Source organism: Phalacrocorax aristotelis, chromosome 22 (assembly GCF_949628215.1).
Source record: "Phalacrocorax aristotelis chromosome 22, bGulAri2.1, whole genome shotgun sequence".
Classification (NCBI taxonomy): domain Eukaryota; kingdom Metazoa; phylum Chordata; class Aves; order Suliformes; family Phalacrocoracidae; genus Phalacrocorax; species Phalacrocorax aristotelis.
Window position 1 is genome coordinate 8,123,599 of NC_134297.1, and position 16,095 is coordinate 8,139,693.

Consider the following 16,095-nt stretch of genomic DNA (forward strand, 5'->3'; position numbering starts at 1 on the left):
TGCAAATGTGTTGGGTTATTTTTAAACTGATTTCAGGGCAGGGCTTTGTGCCAGGGCACCTGAGGACAAGCGTTTCCTTGGCAGGTCCCCAAGCCCTTGCTCACGCCCTGGGGACCCCTGATTCTGCGTCTCCGGAGTGGCCCCCGAAGGGCCATGGGCTTGTTTGGGTCTCAGTTTAAAGGAATGATGGTTAAACAAAGCCCTTGCTGCTCTTCAGCCTCATGAGCTGCCACTTGGTCAGCTCTGTCCTGGTGCTGTAAATGGGATCCTCAGAGCTGGGGGGGGATTTCTCTTCGAGTGAAACCTGTGGGAGAGGCGAGCAGGACTCCCCAAACCCCTGCAAATAAACCCGAAAGCATGGCTGGAGTGGCTTAGCTGAAATCAGGCCACCAAAGCCCTCTTGGGGGATGATGGCAATAGTTAAACCCGGCATTTTCTTCTGGAAAAACAGGATGTGGGGAAGGTCCGGGAGCCCCCCTTGGGACTACCCCCCCGCTCCCCGGTGCCCAACTTTGCTTTTTCCTCTTTCGAGCTGGATTTTAAGTTGATTTTTTTGTTTGTTTTATCCGGGGACCGAGAGGAAGCTCCGGTTTCGCACCTCGGGGCAGGAGGAGGGGACGGGCGAGGGGCTCTGCGGGGCTGCACCCGGGGCCGGGGCGGGACCGGGGCGGGGAGCGGCGGCCCCGCGGGGCGGTGAAAAGGAGCGGCGGGACGGGACGGGACCGGAGCTCCGCCGCCGCCCGCCATGAGGGCAGCGCTCGCCCCCGGCGTCCGCCTGCTCCGCGCCCTCCCCCGGGACAGCCGGTGAGCGGGGACCGGGGGAGCCGGGCTGGGGAGGGCTCACCGGGGTGGGGATGGGGTATGGGACCACGGGGTCCGGTGCTGGACACCGGTACCGGGCTGGGGAGCGGCACCGGAATGGGGACCGGCTCTGGACCACGGGACTGGCTCTGGGATGGGGACCAGCCCTGGCCACCGGTGCCGGGCTGGCGACCGGCTCTGGACCATGGGTCTGGTACTGGGCTGGGGAATGGTACCAGCACCGTGCTGGGAACCGGCCCTGGACGGAGAGACTAGCAATGGGGTAGGGACTGGCATCGGGACAGGGGCTGACTCTGGATAAAGGGACTGGTACCAGTACTGGGCTGAGGACTGGACTGAGACTAAGGGACTGGCACCAGGATGGTGACCAGCCCTGGACCAGGAGACAGGCACTGGGCTGGGGACTGGTACCAGGCTGGGGACTGGCCCTGGACCAAGGGACTGTTACCAGGCTGGGGATTGGTACCAGTACTGGGCTGGGGACTGGACCTAGACCAAGGGACTGGTGCCAGGATAGGGGCTGGCACTGGGTTAGGGACTTGCCTTGCATCAATGGGCTCGTACCAGGCTGGGGACTGGTACCAGTACTGGGCTGGGTAGTGGACCTAAAGCAAGGGACTGGCGCTGGGATAGGGACCGGCCCTGGACCAAGGGACTGGCTCTGGGATAGGGACTGGGACTGGTAGAAGGCTGGGAACCAGCTCTGGACCAAGAGACCAGCACTGGATAGGGACTGGCACCGGGATGGGGACCGACCAGTCTGGACCAGGTGTGACTCACCTGGGGACCGACGCAGGACTGGCCCTGCACCCGGGGTCACTGGCCCAGGGCCCACCATCCCCCCTGGGCACCGGCCCCACTGTGAGAGCAGATCCAGAGCAGCACCGGCGCCGAGCCCTGGGGGTTTCAGTGTGGCCCAGGGGATGGGGGGACACCGAGCCCCGCCTGGAGCAGTGCAGGAGGGATGCAAGGGGGATTCCAAGGTGGGCCGTGGTGCCTGCCGAGCCCCCAGCTGTCCCTCCACTTGTGCCAGGCCCTCGTCCTCAAAATCCAGCGGGATGTGGCCGGCGCAGAGCTCCTACTCCTTTCCCTCCCTCCTGGGAAGGTGACAAGCCCACTGCCTGGTTGATTTTATTTACTACATCTTTTGTTTTTGAAGTCTGTTGCCAAACAACCCGTGTGTTTCCATCAGCTGTAATTTTTTTCCTCTGCCACAACACGAAGGGCAAAAAAAAAGACCAGAACAAGTGTCTGGCTGAGCTGGGTACAGCACGTGAAGTTTTTCTGCCCCTTCCTCTCTGCAGCCTCTCTGCTTCTCTAGGATCAGCCCCATAGGGATTTTTTTGAGGGGGGTTGTGTGTGTATTTATATTTTTGGGGTGGAAACCAGCAATTTTTCCAGCTGTGGTACGGTTGCGGAGCCAGCACCCTGGAGGAGAGTGCTGCCCTGGATTTGAAGGGTGTCTGTAATCGCTGCGGTTTCATGAAGAAGTGAAACTGCGAAGCGGAGGAGAACAGGCTAAAACTGAAAAAAAAAAAAAAGGCTTCCCCCCCCCAAAGTTGGAGCAACCCCGTGACCTCTCTATGCCGCAGTCACCCCGACTGCTCGTATCCTCTGTGCTGCCGTAAAACCCTTTGCAAACCCCCCCTTCAATGTGGGATGGGGCCCCTTGGAGATGCTCACCCTGCTCTAGAGGGTGCTGGAACCTATTTGGGATTCTCCAGGCTTCATCCATCAGCTTTGCTGGGAGCAGCATCCCCGTCCCTGAGTGCAGATCTTGCTTTCTCCCTCTTTTCCTGCATTTAATTGAAGCAAAAGAGATAAAAAGTTGCTATTTGGTGGAGGAACTGGAGCGGGTATTGCTCAGGGCATTTCCTCCCCCCCCTTTTTTTTTCCAGCTTGTTTTTAATTAACGCCAGGAGTACGATGAATCAGCTGCGATCTTGCGCCCTGTTTCAACCCATGATGCCAGGAAGGCGCTTGCTCACTCCACAGTTTGCCGGGACTGTGGCTTGAGGAAGGGGAAACACTGATTTGTGCTCCCCGCAAATCTCAGCTTGTCTTTTTAAACTGCATCCTTGGCTGTTTTAGGGGTCTGAGCCAGTTCAGCTCACTGATCCGGCAGAATCATCCCTCTTTGGTGCCGAGGGGTTGTTTTGCTGGGGAAACAAGCAGAAACAACCCCATTTTCCCTCTTCTCATGTATTTCTAAGACCCCACAGGTTAAAGAGTACCAGAGCTGCACGTGTGCCTCCAAAATTCGCAATGAATTGGATTCAACCCAGCCTGGTGGCGGCTCTCATCCCCCTTGCCTGATATTTTTCTCCAAAAAGCATGAATTTTGGGAGGGGGAAAGGAGAGCACGGCTAACGCTGAGGCTGGAGGTGTCCGAGCCATCCCCGCCAAGCTGGGCTTTGCCTTCTGGGACGGTGACAGGCCACCCATCCCCGTCCCCATCCCCATCCTTGTCCCACCAAACCTGACCCCTCCCCGTTCGCTTTATCCGCAGGTATCGGGGGCTGACGCTGGTGCTGACCTTCCTCTGCTACACCAGCTACCACCTCTCCCGAAAACCCATCAGCATCGTCAAGGTTAGCTCCACCCTCGCCCCAACCACAGAGAGGGGACACGGGGGGTACTCAAGCATCCCGATTTCTCCTATTCTCTCTCCCCACAGAGCCAGCTGCACCCCAATTGCTCAGCTTGGGGCCCAAACCCCCACAACAACTCCAACAGCAGCACATGGTGCAGCTGGGCGCCCTTCGGTAAGGCTGGGCTCCCCCCCAGTCACCCCCAAAACTCCCCTCATGGCAGCTGAGGCGGGCTCCCCGCCATGCCCTAAGCCCGGTCGTGGCCGGAGGTTTTGGCAGGGGGTTGGCCGCTCATTAGGCACCCGGAGGTAATTAAGCAGCGTGCGTCTGCCCTGTGCCCCCAGGCCAAAGGGCAGCAGCAGGTGGTGAAATCGGGGCCGGGATGGGAGCGGGTCCCAATGCCGATGGCACCTGGCCACGCTCCGAGAACCCCGCCCCAGGGAGGAGGGTTTTGGGGACGGGGGACAAGGACGAGCCAGTGGCCATGGGGAGGGAAAACAAGATGGGGACCTGGCTGACATGGCCCTAATATTTCTTTTCCAGATGGGGACAACTACAAGGAGCTTTTCGGGGCGCTGGATAATGCCTTCCTGGTGGCCTATGCCATCGGGATGTTTATCAGGTACCCAGGTCCTTTACACCCCTTTTTTCTCCGCGCACCAGTTTGCACCAGTCCGCCAGGAAACTGGTTTCCATCGGGATGGTGTTGTGCTAACGGGAAAGCAGTGGGGTGCTGGGATCTGCTCGGGATTTGGGCACCAGCTCGGTGCAATAACACCCATGGGTGGCCTCACCCATGACAGCTCCTGTCCACGCTCTTCCCTCTCTCTGCAGCGGCATTTTTGGGGAGCGTCTCCCCCTGCGCTATTACCTGTCAGGGGGGATGGTGGTAAGCGGGCTCTTCACCGCACTCTTTGGCCTCGGCTACTTCTGGGACATCCACGTCCTCTGGTACTTCATCATCATGCAGGTATGTCCGTGCTGGAGGATGCCCAGGCTCTGGATTTTACCGCCGCGGCGGCCCCATCCTGGTTTTCCAGTGACTGTTGGGGATGGGGGTGGCCCAGTTTCTGAGTGGCAGAACACCGGGCATTTCCACTCCCCGCAAAACTTTGTCACGTGTGGCGTGGGTGCCAAAACCACTGGGCATGCCCGTCTTGCCGAGCAGGGCGGGCAGCCCATTTGGCAACACCAGCCACTCCCACTTTAGCCATGGGAACAATGCAAGCAGCACTGGGATTGCCCCAGCAGACAAAAAATACCCCAAACTGAGTATTTTCTTGACAGCTTTGGGGTGGGGGTGACAATTTTTGAGCCCGGCTACCCAAAATAGCACAGGGGCTGCACTCCAGGGATCGAATCGGCGCTTGCTGGGTGCCGACGCTGCCGCATGACGCTGCCCATCTCTTGCCAGGTCTGCAACGGGCTGGTGCAGACAACCGGCTGGCCCTCGGTCGTGGCGTGCATCGGGAACTGGTTCGGGAAGGGAAAGTGAGTGTTTCTCCAGCCTCTCCCATGCTGGTCCTGGTCCCTGTTGGCCTTGGCAGCCGCCCCAGCAATGCTGACCCCGGCTCTGTCCCCACCAGGAGAGGTTTGATCATGGGTATCTGGAACTCGCACACCTCCGTCGGCAACATCTTAGGGTCGCTTATCGCCGGTGTCTGGGTTTCCTCCACCTGGGGCCTGTCCTTCATCGTGCCTGGCATCATCATCAGCGCCATGGGCATCATCTGCTTCTTCTTCCTCGTAGAGTGTGAGTGGCGTGATCCGGGCTGCATCAGATGCCTGCCGTAATGCCAAGACCAGCGGGACCACAGTTTTTTTCCTTACCTGTTTCCAAGCATTTTTGGCAACCCCAAATCCTTATTCCTAGCTTGTAGCAAGCAGGGACGTGGACCCAACCACCACAGTGATGTTTTGGGGTCACCCAGGCAGGCTCAGCCCCTGTGCCGCTCACCCCTCCAAGCCTGTTTTTCTAGGAAACATTTGGGAAGCCCTTTGGGGTTTTTCCGGGGTGTTTCGCTGCTGGGAAGTGGGTACCCAGAGATGCAGCCCAGCACCGGGGTGTTCCCAGTCCCACATTTCTCCCCTGTGGTGTGAGATGCTGCAGGGAGAGCAGGTGGAGCAGGGCTGATCCAGGCTCTCATGGAATCTTGTTTTTTCCTGCAGACCCTGAGGACGTTGGCTGCAGTCCACCTCTGCATCACGTGAGTCGCATCAGTTCCCAACGGGCTTTTCCTGGGCTGGTTGGTCGCTCAGTGTACAGCGAAACAACCGGGACGTCAGGTCATAACGTCAGAAATTAGAGTGATGTTCAGTTAGCAGAGGATGCTCGTTGCTATTCCGGTGTGGGTCACATCCCGGCAGCAAACCCAATGTTTCGGTCCCCTTCCAGCAATGACAGCCACGTCTCCTATCTTTGGCTTGCTCTTAGATGGCCTCTGACGAGGAGGACGCTGGAGGGGTGACCTCCAACGAGAAGGATCCTGAAGCAATCACCTCCAATGAGGGGCCGCTCAGCATCTCAGGCCAGAGCAGCGCAGATCACTCCAACAGCCCCAAGGAGCCAGCCGAGGAGCCCGAAGCCATCAGCTTCCTCGGGGCCCTCCGGATACCCGTGAGTGTCAGGATGTCCCTTGCGTGGATGGAGGAAAGAGCAAAGCTCACCCCACCAATGGGGCGCCCACAGGGCAGAAAACTGGGGAGAAAAACCACCATCCAGAGGAGGCTGGGAGAATGAGCCTCCTCTGACGTCTCCTCCTCTCCTCCCAGGGTGTGGTGGAGTTCTCCCTTTGCCTGCTCTTTGCCAAGCTGGTGAGCTACACCTTTCTCTACTGGCTGCCCCTCTATATCGTGAACGTTGGTGAGTTTTTGGGGACGGTGAGGTGGGAGCAAGCCTGGCGAGGGGAGCGTCTCCTCATCCCTCCCCTCTCCCTCACAGCTCACTTCGGTGCCAAGGAAGCCGGGGACCTGTCGACCCTCTTTGATGTCGGGGGCATTTTAGGTTTGTCGCATACCTGGGTGGAGGGGGCAGATCGGGGACAATTTGGGGGCAATCCTGGCCTTGATGGAAAGTCCCCTCCACAGGAGCGCTTTCTTTGCTCCACACCATCTCTTTCCCTGGAGCACCGTAGCGAGGTTTTTTTCAGCATCCGTAGCACTCAGCAGGCAGCAAACAACCCTCGCTTTTATTTCAGCAACCAGGCGACCAGCGCAACACATTTCCTTGGGTCTCGCTTGCTCAAGCTCTCCTTTTTTCATAGATAAATAATGTGTTTTGCAAGTGTGGAAGAGACCAGAGCTACGTACAGGTGTAGGGAAACCATCCGCAGGGAGAGCATGGTGTGGATAAATCAAAGCTCTTCACTTTGATATTACTGTATTTAACCTTGGGGGCATCTTGCTGAAAAGATGGGGGTGAAAGAGCATCATCCAGTTGGATTCTGGGTTAAGCCAGGGTGAAGCTTTGCTGCTGGGGCAGTGTGACCGATACTGGCGATTCCTTCTCGCAGGGGGGATCTTTGCCGGCCTCATCTCTGACTACACTGGTGGCAGAGCCACCACATGCTGCGCGATGCTGGTTGTTGCTGCTCCCATGGTGCGTCATCACACGGGGGGAAAAAAAATCTGGTCACGAGGGTTTCCTCTCCTCCGGCTCGTTTGAGTCACGGCTGCCTTCCTCTTCCCAAGCACCCAGGATGAGCTGGTCATGCGCTCGGCTGAGACAGGAGCTGGGATTGATCCACGCGCCCATACGTTCCCGGGGTGGATGTCCAGATCTGGGGGCTGGGAGGGAATCACATAGCCCTTGACAGTTTAAAAAAAAAACCCTTTAGGGGTAGTTTTTTCCTCCCTCCTTCCATAACCCCATTCTGTCTTAAAGCCTTGGGGACTCCACTGAGCCAGTCCAGCTTTCATCCTTTTGCTTTGCATCCCGAAAGCCCCTGTGCCGACGGCCTCATGCTCCGCCAGTGCTTGGCTGGGACATCCTTCCCAAGCACCTGCACAAAGCTCATTTGGCTTTGCTGCCACAAAAACGCAGCTAATTAGCTGTAATCCAAGCCGGGCTGGCTCTGGGTCGCAAGCCTCTCCCCTCCAAAGAAGCTGGCGCATGCTGAGAAGCGGAGAGGCCGCATCACGTCCGGGTCCCTTGATAGCACCAGCAGGGCAAATTACCGTCTGGCTTCAGCCGGCGGGGAGGCGTGCAAGCCTCGCCAAGCCATAAATCGCAGCAGCACCTCTGTTTGCCAGCTGCCAGGTATTTCATCTGGCAGGCAGACAGCGGGACGTGGAGCCAAGGGTGTGCTTGGCTCCACGGCTGGTGCTTTCCTCCTCAAAGGCTGCGTGGGGGGGGGGGTGTCTGCAAAGCTTGGCACCAGCAATAATTCAGGTCCCCACCTTCTCCGTCCTGTCCTCGGGGTGCTCCTGCAAGGAAAACAGCTGGAATAGCCATAACTGGTTCATCTCATGTCTCTTTTCCAGCTGTTCCTGTATAACCATGTCGGCCAGAAAGGCATCGGCACATCAATAGGTAAGGAGCTCCTCGGCACAGCCAGCTCCCATCACCGAAGGGGCAAGGGGAGATGCTGCGGATACTTTATTTCTCCTCTTGATCAGGGCTCCCAGGCTGGGATTTGGGGGACGGAATGCTGGATAAGCGTTCACTGCCCATGGGGTGGGATCTCTGTGGGAAACCAGAGATGGACGCACGGGACAGCGATGCCCACACGCAGGCCAGGGACGATGGACCCAACGTCCTTAAAGATTTCATGCCTTCCCACATACCTCCATGGCTGTCTCTTTCCTCGTAGTGATGCTGATCATCTGCGGCGCTTTGGTTAACGGGCCCTACGCTCTCATCACAACAGCGGTTTCTGCAGATTTGGTAAGAGGTGCACCTCAGACCTCGCCTCGCTGCCCTCGCACACCCAAAGGCTGCTCCCTCTTTCCCAGAGGGTTGTTTGCTGGGCTTTTTACTTTCCAATGCCTCTGAAGCCAGGCGGAGGAGGGCAGGGCTGTCACACCTCGTGCTGTGGTCGGCACACTCCCTTAAACGCGGCTTTTTTTCCTATTGCTTTTTCACCTTGGCCACATCACTCATTCAGCCCCGCTGCATCTCCCTCTAAGCCCAGAGTGGAAAAATTTGCAGGGAACTCACCAAGGCTTGCTGCCCGCTGTCGGTGATCCTGGTTTTTGCTGTGGCTTGGCTGCAGGCAGCGCTCCGAGTCCAGTCTTCCCATCCACGGCGAGGTCTGATGCATGGAAATTCCTGCTGGGGGTGTAAGCACCCTCACGCTCAGACGTGCCAGCTGCAGACCCCGAAGCTGCCTTTCCTCCTTATGTTTTGCTCCTCCGTCCCTACAGGGAACCCACGAGTCTCTCAAAGGAAACGCCAAAGCCCTCTCTACTGTCACGGCCATCATTGATGGCACAGGATCCATAGGTCTGTACAGCTGGGAGATGCCAAGCTCCGATCTCCCCTGGTGCTGTGGCGCCGCGGGGTCCTGACCTCCCCTCCCCTGTGCACAGGGCGTCTCCTAACGTGCCTCATACATCCTTGCAGGTGCTGCACTAGGGCCGCTGCTCGCAGGGCTCATCTCCCCCACTGGCTGGAATAACGTCTTCTACATGTTGATAGCAGCTGACGTCTTGGCTTGCCTGGTAGGTCCTGCCCCAGCAGGAGGTGTTTTGCTACCCTGGATATTCCAGGGCTCCCTTTTAGCTCACCTGTGGAGGGCAGGGATGATCCTCCGGAGACAACTGCAAAGCCCTGTATTGACTCCTGGACCTTTTCCTTCATCCACTTGGCTTTTCCCAACGACCTCCTCCCCACGTGGTTTTAGTTCATGCCATCTTTCCTAGGAAGAGCCTTAAAATTTTTCTCCCAGCAATGGAAACACTCGCGCCGAGGCTGAAGGCTGCAGAGCCATCAGCCCCGCTGCCATCTTCCACCTTTCCTCTTGCAGCTCCTCGCCCGTGTGGTGGTCAAAGAGGTCCGTGGGTGGTATGGCTGCATAGCGAGGAAGAGAGGGTACGTACATACCGCCCCGGGGCAGCCTCCGGTCCCGCGATGCCCAAACACGGCATCGGTGCTGCTCTGGAAAGATGTTTGCTATCCCTTGCTGTCACTGCTGCATCACATCGGGCTTTGTGAGGCCGTCTGCCCGACACCTCGCTCCCAAGGGCACAGAGAGACATTTCCACCTCAAGCTAGGGCACCACCTGGGGGATTTTAGCCATCCGCACCTTACAAAACTCTCTCAGTGCTAAACACGACGTCCTTGTGTCTTTGTAGCTCTAGCGTGCAGCTAACAGAGTCAGTGCTGGATGGGAAGTAGCTCAGTGTGAGTATCCCTGCTTGAGCCCTGAGGATTAAATGCAAACACAAGCCTGATTCACCCTGATTTTGAGTTTTGCTTGGCAGGCTCAGCCTAGAAACAGCCACTCTACTGATAATTTAAGGGCTGGGATGAAGACTTGGGAATCAAAGGATCAAATCATGATGGCCAGGGAAGAGAGAGCATGGACAGGCGGGTGGGCAGCATGTCCTTGTCTCCAGCTGACTTATGAGACCTTAGCCCAGATGCTCAATTAGCAAAACATTGATTAATGCACCTGAAACAGCTGAATTTATAGGCTGACTCACCCACCCATGCTAATGAGCTTGATTACACAGAATGCGGGCTTGCTAATCAAATCTGCAGCCAAATCACTGCAGCAAGGGTGTAAATAATCTCTAAATCAGCACTGGCCCATCTCCGATTGCCACCGAAGCCCTGCCACAAGCACCGAGAGGGAAGGGGCAGCGGCCAGTCCCGTTAGTTGGGGGTGCCAGACCCCGGCTCCCCCGTGAATGTTTGGTCCTTTATGTCTTGTGTTTGCAGGTGAAATACCAATAGCCTGGGCCTTGTGCTGCGGTAAGTGCGGCCCAAATCTCCTTCTCTGGCCGCCGGTGGAGGGCTGTCAGTCTCCACTCTCCTGTGCCGGGGCTGGCTGGGGCAAGGACTGTCCTGGCTGGCTCAGCACCATCCCCATTTGTGCCAAAACCCGGCTGGTTTGTGCTGGGGAAAGCAGCTGACTCACTTTGTGGAAATCCTGCAACGCCTTTGGGGAGCATGTTGTCTCTGGAGCAGCTTGTGGAGAGGAGGCACGAACACTGAGGGGTTTTTTTTGAGGGGGAAACATTTCAGCTTTGGCTGGAGACAAAATGGTGGCCAGATCTTTCTTGCGCCTGCTTCTCCTCCAGGCTTGCACTGCAGATGGGGCTGCGGTTTCCCGGCAGAGCCATTTCCTCTTCCCGTCTCTCTGGCAGCACCCGTCATCAATCCCAACACCTGCCGAAGGGCGTCCACCACGCTCAGCTGCTTGCTTCTCTCCCTGCAGGTTTAAGGAGTTTTGACGTGCCCCTCCGTGAGCCGAGAGGCCTGGAGGGAAGAAAGAGGCCAGGGCACACCGGGAGCACATTCGTCTCGGCAGAGCCGAGGCACAGCCTCAGGCATGGACCCATGGGCTTGTTCCGCCACAGTGGGTTTGCTTCGGAGGGAGGCAGTGGCAAGGAGCAGGCTGAGGGCCCGGCTGACTGGTTTTCTGGGCCGATTCTTCACCGTCAGCCATTTTCTTAATAAAAATGTGCAAAACCTGTGTTGCCACTCTGTGCCATTTCCTGGTGACGCTCGGCCAGCTCTGCAGGAACTTGGGCGATGATCGTGCCCCTCTTCTTGCCTTTTTTTTTTTTCACGTGCAGCCTGCATTTGGTATTTCAGGATATCAGGCTAGGAAGACTGCACCAGATCCCTTATGGCACTGTCTCACCGACAAACCACCGCTCATTCTACATAGAGAACATCCCTGGGCTTTTCACTGAGCCCTAATTAAGCTGGTTTTGCTCCTTGTCTCATCCCACTGCAAAAAAAAACCCAAACCAACCAACACAAACCAGCATTTTTCCTGATTATGATTCCTAATTCGTACCATTTAGCCCCAAAAGAAGGACCCGTAGCCATGCATCGGCCCCCCGTGCCACAGCAAACAGCTGCTCGCATACCATGGCCGCTCGTGGTCCAGCGTGGGTGGCCGACGGTCTTTGTTAGACACCTCATAATTAGGAGTAGCCATGTGACAGGTGCCCGGGAGACCCCTGGGGAGGTTAAACGGGTGCCGCTGGCCACACGGCTCCCCTGGGCAGAGGCGAGTCTGGGAGGCTCTGCCAGTGTTACTTGATTAAGGTGGGGCCAGCTGTGCACTCGGGGGGGGGGGGGGGGCCCGACTTTGATGAGCACCCCGGGGCACACGGGATGTTTGTGAGCCGTGGAGGGGTGTTCCCAGCCCGCTCACCGTTGAGGGATTGCGCCTGGGCAGGCTCCGGCTCTTCGCCCAGGGGAGAGCACTGCCAGGGGCTGTGTTTATGCCCGGTATAAATCTGAACTCTAATTGACTTCACTTCTTTGGATCTTAACCCAAGGAGAAAACTTCTGGGCCTGATGTGATTTTATTAAGTGCTGATTTCATCAGTGCAGGGAAAAAAAAAGGCAAAAAAACCCCAAGAAAACCTGCTGGCCAGTTGGATCAGCTCCCTGTAAACCCAGACAGAGTGGCACGGGGGCAACTCGGAGAGCGGCAGCCGCGTGTTCAAGTTGGCGATGACCTTCAGTCCTCTCCGTGCTGACCCCCGGGAGCAAGTGGAGATGCCTGATGGGGCCTTGAAAACTGGCTGGTTGCCTGTGGATCCCTGGGGGGGAAGAAGGAGAAATGATGGGGCAGGCAGAGAAAAGCAACATCCCCAATCGCCCTTTTTCCCAGGGAAATAACCCCACCCTGAGGCAAACCCTGATGGAGCCACAGGCATCACGAGGGGATCTGTCCTCAGCAGAAGCGAACTGCTGACACTGTGGCATCCCCAGGCTGCGTGGCTCCCAGCAAATGGGGCCTCCAATGGCACAATGGTCAATCTTTGCCACGCACCGGCCTGAGAACGGTTATTTCAGTGCATGTGTGACCGAGCTTTCGCTTTGCTTAATCACCATCCACCTCACAGAGGAGGATGGGGGGGGTTGAAATACATTTTCATACATAAAACCCAGCAAGCCCTGACACACATGGGGGTTTACTGCAAAAGCAAGCTGGGGCTTTTTTTCTCTTTCTTCTTTTTTTTTTTCCCCTCCACCACCTCCAGCCTGTTCTTTCAGCTGCTTGTAGTTTTTCCGGGACAAATTTAGGCCTGGGCCACGTCCCGCTCATGTTTGGAAAGTCTGAGCAGCTTTGGCTGTGCTGCCGGGAGCAGGGAGAAAGGGCAGACAGCCCACAGTGGTTTTAAACTCTAAAAAAAAAAAAAAGGGGGGGCCAAATGCCAAAGAAAACCCCAGATCTCACTGAGATTTCAGAGATTGAGGGGTAGGCAGGAAGGCAGCGGGGAATCACTTGGGTTTGCCGCAGCCAAGAACTGTTTAAATCGAGCTGAGCTCCTCCGGGATAAGTCTGCAACTCACCTCCTCTCGTTCCTCCTCCGCCGGAGAAGGGGCCACTGCTTTTCCCTCCCCCGCCATGAGCCCCTTCCGCGCAGCATCGTGACGTGGGGGCTGCGCAAGCCAGAACACGAACGCGCTCCTGCTGCTGTCCTGCGGATGGGGGGAAAAAGCCAATAACCATCGTGCCTGGAATGAGCTCACTAGGAGCCCGTTTGGTTAATGCAGAGCCTGGGTGTTTTTCTATAGGTGATTTTCTATAGGTGTCACCGCAGCAACACTGTTTGGGCTGAACTTTGCTGGGAGGTAGCCCGGGAAGGGGTTGCGCATGTTTTGGAGGAACGCTGTTGGGCTGCCGTGAAGGTGAAGAGGTGGCTGGGGCACGGTCCGTAATTACCTATGCAAGGAGCAGCCGGCGAACACTGAAGGGCTTTTTAATTAGCAGCCAAAGGCAAAGCGGGATTCAACAGCAGGGAAGCTGAAGTCAGCAAAGTCAAGGTGGAAATAAGAGGCCAGCTTTTACCAGTGAGGGTAATTAAGTGCCGGCAGAGCGCAGCACAAGGCGTGAGGAATTGCCGTCATTCAAGGACCTTAAATCAAGGAGAGGAGTTTCTCCTGCAGACGCTTGCTCGCCCTCTATCCCCGCCCCGGTACCTGCTCACCACCCAGTGTCTGGCAGGAGGGAGCCGCTGCCCTTGGGTCGTGTGAGCCCGTGAGGAGCGGGATACCGGCATCCCGGCGCAGGGGCATCCCTCCTCATTTCTAACGAGCCAGGCAGGGAATTTAGTGGGGAAAAGGGCTGCTTTCCCACCCGAGCTGAAAGCAGTTTGGCCACACTCTTCCTGGTGCGCGCAGTATCTTGTGCAAATGTCCCTTTTGGCATGGCAGGTTTCTCTCGCTGGGATTTAATGGGATTTTTCACCTGCACGGGGCTTCCTCCTTGGCACATGGAGCACCCGATGCTCCCACCCTGCAAGAGGAAAGCTGGGATCATTTGCTCACAGTTTTGGGAGAAGCTGGGCTGGAGCAGGACTTCTTAGCTATAACATCTCCTGAGCTCCCACCACCTTCGCCAGCGATGGAGAGGTCGGGACTTAAGCCAAACCCAGCCTCCTGCTACACATGAATTGCAAAAAAACCCACCCCAAACCTCCCCAAAATTATCAGTGTACGGATGTGCTAGCGAGAGGTCACCCCCCAGGAGCTGAAGGGTTGGGTTGGGGACGGCAGCAAAAAAAATCATTATCCGAGGCTGGCTGGGAAGCAGCTCCAGCTCATACCAATTCCTTGATGCTGTCTTTCCTTTCCCAAAAATAAACAGGAACTGTCTGGAAATCCCCTGCGCAGGGAAGAGCAGAATAGCCCAGAATAAATAAATACACAGAGAGAGCCCGGGTTGAGTTCGTCCAGCCGGTTGTTCCCCACTGCCAAGGGCGGCAAATGATGAGGACAGAGCTCGAAATGCCTTGCGGGGGGTGAGAACACATGGGGTTCTTTCCCCAATTAGCAGGATTTTTGGGGAAGTGCTGAAATGGCCTCTGCGTGCAAGAGCCACTGCCTCCCTCCTGCAGCGTGGCTGTCCGCGCCCCCCAAAACACCCCCGGCATGATGAGCCTTTTGACTGATTTTAGTTACAAATGGATTACGGGGATGGAAGAAGTGAGTATCCTGGGTTTATTTATGGTGTGAAACTGGAAGAAGCTTCACGTTTCTGCTTTTAGGGTTAGTTTATTTAGTGCCCCAGCTGCTTTTGCTGTGGTTTCCCCATTAGCCAGACTCAAAGCCTGGCAAAACACTGCTGTCTCCAGCTGGCGCGGTTTGCCACCACAGCCTCGCCGAGCCTCTCCAAATCAGCCCGCTGCTCTCACACGAGCACGGGGAATAAAGCCACGGCAGGTGCAGATCCGAGGCGAGCTGCAAGACAAGCTTCGTGTTCATAAATGTTATTAAGATGATGAATTAAATATGAATTTTGTTTCAGGCGTAACTTCAAAATCACCAAGAGACCTGACGCACTTGTGTTGCATAAACGTTTGGTGTGTTCCTTAACACGATAGTTCGAATCCCTTGGATGCAGCCTTCAGGATAGGAAGGGACTGAGCATTCACACTCCTCTGCCTGTTTTTGGAATGTCCTTACACGTTTTTAGCTGACTGAGTTAGGGCTCCAGGGTGCTGGGGCATTTTCTGCAGGGGAAGCATGGTCTCCGAGCCCACTAGCTCTGCCTTATTAATCTTTCATGTCCTGCTAGAGATAGTTTGTGACTGACAGCTGGCAGGACAGGACTGGAAGAAGCCAGCTGGTTCTTTTATTTACTGCTCACCACCTTCAGTTCATAATGAAAAAAAGGAAAAAAAAACCTCTAAAATGGGGAAAAACCCAACTCTGTACAAGAGCTGTGTTTGTTGCCCTTGGGTTTTTGGCTATATTGCCCCTGACACAGCTCAGGGCTGTGGTGCTGCCTCGCGCTCAGCTTTAAACTCACAGCAATACTTGCAGCCCTCTCAACCGTGAAAGGCTGAGTGGCTTCATCCCTCCGGAGCTGCAAAACGCGAGCTGCAGTGTAACTCACCTCACCCAGCTACCGCGGGGGCACCTGTGGGAGCCTCTCGTGGCACAGAATGGATGATAAAGGCTCCTTCCGTGCTCCAAAATGGTCACACAACGCTCCATGCCACTGGAAGGCTTTTCTCCTGCAATTAAGTTAAGAGCCTTGTGAGATTTCATGCAAGGAGAAAAAAAAAACCAAAAAACATCACTACCAAGGGATGGCTGAGACAGGGCAAAGCGGGAATTATCACTAGTCATGTCAGACACCCGGCCTGCACGAGCCGCTGCTATCAACAGATGGATTTGCGGCATGGGCAGGACACGGAGGTGTCTGCCAGCTGACAGCTTGGCCCAGCCTCCCCACTCTGTTCCAGTGGGGCTATTCCCCTCTGTTTCCATGAAAAAATAGGGAGATGAAGGGGATTTGACCCCATCACTGCTGCTGAAAAAACAGAAAAAGTGGGGTTTTTTCCCCCCTCAAGAGGAACGGTATCGGAGTCAACTACTGGCTTCGGCCAGTGGTCTGCACTAGTGTGAGCAGCGTTTCATATTCTGTAAAATCCTTCGGCTGCCCACCCCAGGATGCCAGCCTGGGTCCCAATGCACATGGGAAACACTCGGGTATCAGCATGGTCCTTGAAAACCAGGAGGGTTTTTTGTGGGCTGGCAGG

At 56.2% G+C, this 16,095-nt stretch overlaps 1 protein-coding gene and 1 long non-coding RNA gene across 4 annotated transcripts; one reads left to right on the forward strand and one right to left on the reverse strand.

Annotated features, from left to right (window-relative positions):
- The first annotated feature begins 671 nt into the window (after positions 1-671).
- On the forward strand, positions 672-11,054 carry SLC37A2 (solute carrier family 37 member 2). 2 transcript variants are annotated; one of them, XM_075116201.1, is made up of 20 exons: positions 672-804; positions 3,332-3,413; positions 3,500-3,587; positions 3,957-4,035; positions 4,248-4,383; positions 4,828-4,904; positions 5,000-5,166; positions 5,583-5,620; positions 5,848-6,030; positions 6,186-6,276; positions 6,355-6,417; positions 6,926-7,011; positions 7,896-7,944; positions 8,225-8,298; positions 8,778-8,856; positions 8,977-9,074; positions 9,380-9,444; positions 9,709-9,757; positions 10,298-10,330; positions 10,797-11,054. In XM_075116201.1, exons 1-18 carry the CDS (start codon positions 746-748, stop codon positions 9,749-9,751), a joined length of 1,557 nt encoding a protein of 518 aa, XP_074972302.1. In that variant the 5' UTR covers positions 672-745; the 3' UTR covers positions 9,752-9,757; positions 10,298-10,330; positions 10,797-11,054. The 2 variants fall into 2 exon arrangements, with proteins under 2 accessions (XP_074972302.1, XP_074972303.1); XM_075116202.1 differs by lacking the exons at positions 9,709-9,757; positions 10,298-10,330 and having other exon boundaries at positions 673-804.
- Positions 11,055-11,882: 828 nt separating this feature from the next.
- On the reverse strand, positions 11,883-15,567 carry LOC142067553 (uncharacterized). 2 transcript variants are annotated; one of them, XR_012664080.1, is made up of 3 exons: positions 15,447-15,567; positions 12,899-13,027; positions 11,883-12,141 (listed from the first exon to the last, which is right to left on the reverse strand). It is a non-coding gene; the product is annotated as an uncharacterized LOC142067553 (long non-coding RNA). The 2 variants fall into 2 exon arrangements; XR_012664081.1 differs by having other exon boundaries at positions 12,899-14,788; positions 15,447-15,559.
- Positions 15,568-16,095: the final 528 nt, after the last annotated feature.

Excerpts from the sequence above, each read along its gene's own strand:
- SLC37A2 (XM_075116201.1), top strand. The coding sequence starts at position 746 with ATGAGGGCAGCGCTCGCCCCCGGCGTCCGCCTGCTCCGCGCCCTCCCC. Across the intron at positions 3,588-3,956 it reads GTGCAGCTGGGCGCCCTTCG|ATGGGGACAACTACAAGGAG; the intron begins GTAAGGCTGGGC and ends TTTCTTTTCCAG. Across the intron at positions 7,012-7,895 it reads TGGTTGTTGCTGCTCCCATG|CTGTTCCTGTATAACCATGT; the intron begins GTGCGTCATCAC and ends TCTCTTTTCCAG.